Raw genomic sequence first — 7,785 nt, 5'->3', positions numbered from 1 at the left:
CTCACCTTCCACCTAATCTCATTTAATGCCACATCGGTTTGTCACCGGTTGCAAGAGTGGTAACCGGGTAAATTGGGTCAATTCGCCGGTTTATCCGGTATTTTAGGCTTTTACGTTAACATTTAATAGTTTAGGACTTTTCTGTAAATGTGGGAAAAATAATAGGACTAAAATGGAGATTTCCCTAAACAAAGAGACATATTCCTTAAGCAAAATAGCCTCAATTGTTTTTACTCATTTGAGAAAAGGTTACTAGTAGAAGTTTCGCATAAACAAAGTACAAAAGAAGAAAGTGTCATGGTTTTTCAGATCACTTAACTAATTGGATGACCCACTTCTTAAAATATTTGCAAAGCAACACATTGTTGGTCATTGAAAAGGAGGTACGAAAAATACGAATCAACGCAACAAGGTACACCATCAAACAAGTGATAATACATCGTAAAGGTTATTTAAGCTCATGACTGTGATGCTAAATACCATTAAAGGTACAACATGTAATCGAAGAAGCATATATCAGAGTCTCTGTAGAATTCACTTTGGATTCCAAACACTATCACTAATATCCTACAAACTAGGTACTTTTAGCCAACACTATCTAATTATCTACATACATTCATTTATCAAAAAATGCTTACAATGTCAACAAAATGTCACCATACCAACTTTACCATAATTGAAGATGATAATTATTTCTCACTCATGAGCCTTTTACCAATGGGGAGTAAGGATAATGGTATAGTCGTTGAAGCTTCGTGTGGGTTAAATTTATAGTGGTTTCAATTGGTTATTTTACTAAATCCGTAAAAGAATCAATGGATACAATAACAGGAGAAGTATAACCAAGTTCATAAGGAAGAAAATCAATTGACGATTCAAAATATCGCACACCATCGTCAGAGACAACGAGAAGTAGTTTCTGATAACTCGTTCAAAGGATGGTGTACAACTTTAAACATCCAACAAAACTTTATTTATATTTCTCACCTATCCACCAATAGGCACATGAAAATAATAGACCCACACAATTGTAAAAGAATTAAAAAGACTTGTAATAGCCAAAATAAAATGGATAGATAAGTTGCAAAGTGTCATATGGGCTTACAAGAGCCCGATAATAACTACAACAAGAGAAGCTCTCTTTAGTCTCATATACAAATTTGAAATTGTAATACCAATAGAAATTGATATCATGATGGATTAAATACTTGGCTTCACACAAGATACAATCATACAAACACTACATATCTGCATGTCAACCTTAACCTTCTCGGGAAGAGAAGGAACAATATCATGTTTAGATAAATTGCATACAAATCTATCATTGATGCCATTACAAGAAAAGAGTTCGAAATACAACATACAAAATAGAAGACTCGGTGTTATAAATAAAGCAAGTGGCCAAGTGAATAAGATATTTCAAAACATAATTCCAAAAACCCATTTATATTAGTAGAATAGCAAAAAGCTTAATGTGGCTTGTAAATTTACAAGGAAAAATGAAAAAAAAAAAAAAAAAAAAAAAGAGTTAGGAAAAGCTAGAGTAAATTACACGAATGGTCCCTATGGTTTGGAGTAATTTGTATGTTTGGTCACTAACTTATCTTTTTAACTCGGAAGGTCCCTACTGTTTGTTTTTATTATGCAATTGGTCCCTAGTATTTGTTTTTGTTATGTGCTTGGTCCCTGTATTACCTAAAAAATTATTATTTAAATAGGAAAAATAGTAAGGTAGACAAGGTAAGGTTAGAGGGGTGGAGTTGAAGGAGTGTTTATTTAAATAAATTAAAAAATCTAGAGAAAAATAATCTTTTTAGGTAAAACAGGGACCAAACGCGTAACAAAAACAAACAGTATGGATCTTCTGAGTTAAAAAAATAAATTAGGGACTAAACATGCAAATTACCCTAAACCATAGGGGCCATTCTATTAATTTACTCAAAAAGCTACTATAATAGTTAATTTTTTATATTTGAAAGTTTATAGGAGTTTTTTTTTTTTTTTTTTTTTTTTTAATTACAAACTTATTAACTTATTTGGTCAAATATGAATGAATAAGCTATTGAAAGTCAAAAAAAGCTACAATGGGAGCTTATTTAATCCCAATTTTTTTTCCCAAATAACTTGTAATTTACAAGTTTATGCCGTTATTTCTTGCGATAATGACTTGACAGGGTAACGAACTTTCGACTTTTGTCACATTTAGTCACTAAACTTTTTTTCGTTATCTATTTGCCATTGAACTATTGAAACTGTTCACATTTTACGCTTATGACCGGCCGTTACCGGTCATAAGGGTTAAATGTGAACAGTTTCAATAGTTTAGTGACAAATAGATAATGAAAAAAAGTTTAGTGACTAAATGTGAACAAAATCGAAAGTTCGTTTCCCTCTAAAAAGTTCAATGACTAAATGTGAACAAACTTCCTATTGTATTATGTTTTAGCAAAATTATTTATTTTTGTTTAATTGTAGCAACATTTGCTGATGAAGAAATCTATGAAATAAAAAAACAAAATGTAACATCCGGATTTCCAAGTATCATCATTTAAGTATTTTTCTTTTGAGTTAAGAAGAGAGACTCGACGAGTTGACGCCTCAACTTGTCGAGTAAGGTCGCGACTGATGACTCGGATTAATGAATGGACTCGACGAGTCCGCGCTGTTGGCAGAAACCCTAAATCTTTGGGCTCGAGCCATATTTAAAGGCACTTATGGCCTTCAATTGCGACTACCTTTCCCATAAGTGAGAACCCTAGCAAGCTTGAGTGTGTAGAGTGAGAGGAAGAGCTATCTTGAGCTTTTTGGTGTGATAGATCTTGACCCTTGTAGGTTCAGAGAGCCGAGAATATGAAGCTTTAGTAGAGTAAACCTTGGGGTTCAAAGTTAGGAAGCATTTATGGTATATATAGTTACTTTCATCTTACACATAGATATGAAGTATTTTATATAAATTACGTGCTATGTGTGCATATTATTTGAATACTTGTTGTCTATGCTAGATGAACGATTTTATACATGTTTTAAAAGATTTAAATGGTATATTTAATTTATATCTACAAATATGTTGCGGATGAAACATGGGTAGATGAAATAGTTGGTGTGTGATGAAATAAAATGATGAGAGATAGGTGATGATAGAAAGGTGGTGATAATTAGGTAAATAGATGATGATGAATATGTGATGTAGGATGAAAGGAGATACCATAACCTTAACCAGCAATGTGGCGATGTAGTCATCTATCAGAGTATAAATGGCAACCACGGACTATTCTAGACAACCCAGTGGAAACACCAGCAGACCCATAACCTGTAGGCGATGAATTGCAAGTTCAGGCGATGTTGTAACTATGTATTCATGTGATGATACTCTAACCCCTTACTATGAATTACGAGTTCAGACGATGTTGTAACTACATATTCATGGGATGTCACAAATTTCGCATGCCAAACCAATGGTCATAATTCACATCAGTGAGAATGGTTCATTTTTTTGTAAAACCAAAATCAGATTGAAAATTTTGATTTTTTATTTTGGAAAATGTCAAACCATTGGTTTTTTATTTCGGTTTTGGTTTTTTGTTTTTTTTTAAATATATTTTAAGGGTTTTGTTTTGTTTTTTTTATTTTTTTTATTTCATAGATTTCTTCATCAACAAATGTTGCTACAATTTAACAAAAATAAATAATTTGCTAAACCATAATACAAAAGGAAGTTTGTTCACATTTATTCATTGAACTTTTTAGAGGGAAACGAACTTTCGATTTTGTTCATATTTAGTCACTAAACTTTTTTTCGTTATCTATTTGCCATTGAACTATTGAAACTGTTCATATTTTACCCTTATGACCGCAACAGCCGGTCATAAGGGTAAAATGTGAACAGTTTCAATATTTCAATGGCAAATAGATAATGAAAAAAAGTTTAGTAACTAAATGTGACAAAAGTCGAAAATTCGTTACCCTTTCAAGTCATTATCCCTTATTTCTTTTGAAAAAGAACTCAACAAGAAGGTCTATTATTGTACAAAATTTTGAGTTTTTTACAAATAAACTAGTTACAAATAATTCGAAGGGTGTCTTATGTAAATTATCACAAAGTCACCAAATCAAACTCAAAGTTTTTGTCGCTGACCCTGCGGTACATGTGACAACATTCACACCCTTGTTCCCCTTGTCCCCGGACTTCAAAATTCAAATCTTTCTTGAAAACAATTCCAAAACCTTTTTCTACTGTTTCTGGCTACCCAGCTAGAATAATTAATACCCAAACTAATCCCACCGCTTAATTCATTCAAAGTCTCGATTCTTCAGTGCCATGTACTCTTTCTCTCTCTTCATGGATTCAATTCAATAAAGAAATGCTTCAGTGATACAAAAAGCAGAGATTGGGGGAAAGAATTTGAAGTAAAACATCGAACTACTTTTCAATTTTGAGGGTTTGAGTGTCGGTGCTCAGTATGAACGCGCTGGGAAGACACGGCCAAAGATCTGGGTCATCGGTGGCGGCGGCGGCGCAACACCAGCGTCAGTACACCGATAACTTCGTAGACGTCAGTTCTTCATCTAATGGCCAATGGCTACAATCTGCTGGTTTACAACACCTCCAACAACAATCTTCCAACACTTCTTCATCCGTAGGTTTCCTTTTTGTTCAATTACATATACATACTGGCGATCTGGGTATGTATTCATTTCTCAAATTCATGTATTTGATTTGTTATTTAATGGGACAGATGGACTTTGGTTACTATAATGGTAATGGAGCTCAAGATTCGAGAATGTATAACAACAGTAGAAACATCAGTACACAGATGTCCGTAACCGGAGGGGCTAATTTGTTCTCAGAGCCATTCTCGCCGCCGGCTCGCCATAAAAAGTTCGGTGGGGTCGGCGGCGATGACCCCAGCGACTTCAGTCCCGGTCTCTTGGATCTACATTCCCATGACACCGAACTCATTTCCGAGGTAGGTTTTACTTAATTGCCTGATAAATTATCATCTCAACGATTTTTAGCAACTTGTTTGAATTTCCACCATTAAAATGGGATCTCATTCTGTAAATTGGCTCTGGTTAATTTAATTTCTTCAGGTGCCAATCTCCGGTGCTTCATTGTACGCAGATCCGTACTACGAAAACAGCAAACAGAACAGTAAAAAAGATAAGGGCAGCACAGTTGCAAAGATTAAAGTTGTGGTATGTTAAATTCTTGATTGCTTCCAAGGGTATCATCGACTTTTTGCTAACGAAATGTGTCTGAATTTACAGGTGCGTAAGAGACCATTGAACAAAAAAGAGTTAGCAAAAAACGAGGAAGATATAGTTACTACCGAAAGCCATTCCAATTGCCTTGCAGTTCATGAAACAAAACTCAAGGTTAGCATCAATTAAAAAATCTATGGTGGAAATTGTTTTAAACAATCTTTGATCTTGTTTTCTTGCTTTTGTTTGAATTGTTGACTTGTTGTTTTCAGGTTGACCTAACAGAATACTTGGAGAAACATGAATTTGTGTTTGATGCAGTGCTAAATGAGGAGGTTTCTAATGATGAAGTATGGATTAAGTCGTTTTTTCTACATTAAGTAAAACAAAACACTCATATACATATATATAATATAGCTTAACTAAATAAGTCATTTCCCCTTTATGTTCATTAACTCAAAAAAGAAACAACACTTACTTCATAATTCACTTATTTGTAAATTTGTATTGAATTTGTGTTGATAGGTTTATCATGAAACTGTGGAACCCATTGTTCCAATAATTTTTCAACGCACAAAAGCAACATGTTTTGCATATGGGCAAACAGGTAAAAAGGCTTTTAATAATCATATTTCAAGGGGAAAATTTCAGAGAACATAATAGTTAATACAATTACACATAACACATTCTGATTTTGTTGCTTTAGGAAGTGGAAAGACTTTTACGATGAAACCATTACCTCTTAAAGCATCACGTGATATCTTGAGATTAATGCATCACACGTATCGAGGCCAAGGTTTTCAATTACATTTCAGTTTCTTTGAGATATATGGAGGCAAACTTTTCGATCTCCTCAATGATAGAAAGTAAGCTCCTTCATCAATCATCATATATTCATATTCCATCTCAAATTTCACAAAATGGATTTCTTTTTTTGTAGAAAACTTTGCATGAGAGAAGATGGAAGTAAACAAGTATGCATAGTGGGGTTACAAGAATACAGAGTCTCAGATGTGGAAACAATCAAGGAGTTAATTGATAGAGGGAATTCAACAAGAAGCACAGGGACAACAGGGGCAAATGAGGAATCTTCAAGATCACATGCTATTCTTCAACTTTGTGTTAAGAGATCTGTTGATGGAAGTGAATTAAAACCTGCTAAAGTTGTTGGAAAGCTTTCGTTTATAGATCTTGCAGGAAGTGAAAGAGGTGCAGATACAACTGATAATGATAAGCAAACAAGGTAACCGTTGGAATGGAATGGAATGAGTCATTCCATTCCATTCCTTCCCTGATTCCATCATACGAGACACTATCTTTAGTTACTTTACGATTGTGTATTATTATATTCTAATGTTTGGATTCAAATATGTAATATAGAATGGAAGGTGCTGAGATTAATAAAAGTTTGCTTGCATTAAAAGAATGCATAAGAGCTCTAGACAATGATCAAGGTCACATTCCTTTTCGTGGAAGTAAATTAACAGAAGTATTGAGGGATTCCTTTGTTGGAAACTCAAGAACAGTTATGGTTTCTTGCATTTCACCAAATGCTGGATCATGTGAACATACTCTCAACACCTTACGATATGCAGATAGGTAAAACATATTAACAAATGAATCACACTTTTTTAAAAATCACATATCTAAGTTATCATATTGAATTTACAGGGTGAAAAGTCTCTCAAAAGGGAACAAGAAAGACGCAATAAACTTCAAGGAATCGACAACTCAAGCTGAAGAAGATGATTATGATGTTGATACCACAGAAGAGTTTTATGAGCCAAAATTAGAATCAAGAAACTGGAACCCAGATGATGATTTGAATGCACTTTTAAAGGTATGGAAAAAAGAAAGAATCTTTATAGGATATTCTCTGGTTTCTTGGATAAAACTTGTTTTGTTACAGGAGGAAGAGGAGCTTGTAGATGCTCATAGGAAACAAGTGGAGGATACAATGAATATTGTTAGAGTGGTGTGTAATGTGTTCGAATCTTTTTGGGCTTTTGATAAAATGATTTGATCAAATTGAAATTGGAACTTATTATTGTTATATGTTTGTAGGAGATGAATTTACTTGTGGAAGCAGATAAACCAGGGAATCAGTTGGATGATTACGTGGCAAAATTAAACACAGTTTTGGCTCAAAAGGCTGCAGCCATTTTGCAATTACAGAATCGTTTGGCTCATTTTCAAAAGCGGCTTAGGGACCATAATGTTTTGGTTTCATCCTCTGGTCTATAATTACATTTCAAAACACTAAATTTAGTTTTTTTTTTCATTACTTTTTGATCATGTGATTTTTTTTTTCAATATACTTGGTGCATATTGAAAGATTAATAAACTTGTTATGGAAGTATATCTCAATGTCGCCACATGTATGATTATGTTGCAATAGTGAATTGGTGTCGATGGGTGATAAAGTTATTGCATTTATGTTTTTGGTTTTTTTATTTTGTCAATTTCAAAGGGTAGTGGTCTAATCCGTTTTTTTTTCGTTTCCTTTATGATCTCTCTTTCTAAAATACGCTCCACAGTATGTATTTTGTAACCTATATTAGGGTGGCTCTTATTAGAATATCA

The 7,785-nt window shown here is 33.6% G+C and overlaps 1 protein-coding gene across 1 annotated transcript; it reads left to right on the top strand.

The window, feature by feature from the left end:
• Positions 1-4,169: 4,169 nt before the first annotated feature.
• Positions 4,170-7,569, top strand: LOC145042951 (kinesin-like protein KIN-13B). Its single transcript, XM_078991477.1, has 12 exons — positions 4,170-4,637; positions 4,737-4,967; positions 5,092-5,196; positions 5,269-5,376; positions 5,475-5,552; positions 5,728-5,809; positions 5,909-6,068; positions 6,143-6,445; positions 6,583-6,801; positions 6,874-7,042; positions 7,112-7,177; positions 7,267-7,569. Exons 1-12 carry the CDS (start codon positions 4,461-4,463, stop codon positions 7,444-7,446), a joined length of 1,878 nt encoding a protein of 625 aa, XP_078847603.1. The 5' UTR covers positions 4,170-4,460; the 3' UTR covers positions 7,447-7,569.
• The last annotated feature ends 216 nt before the right edge of the window (positions 7,570-7,785 follow it).

The sequence above is a fragment of the Lactuca saligna genome, chromosome 4, assembly GCF_052625555.1.
Source record: "Lactuca saligna cultivar CGN05327 chromosome 4, ASM5262555v1, whole genome shotgun sequence".
NCBI lineage: Eukaryota > Viridiplantae > Streptophyta > Magnoliopsida > Asterales > Asteraceae > Lactuca > Lactuca saligna.
This window is presented reverse-complemented; position numbering and strand designations above follow the sequence as displayed.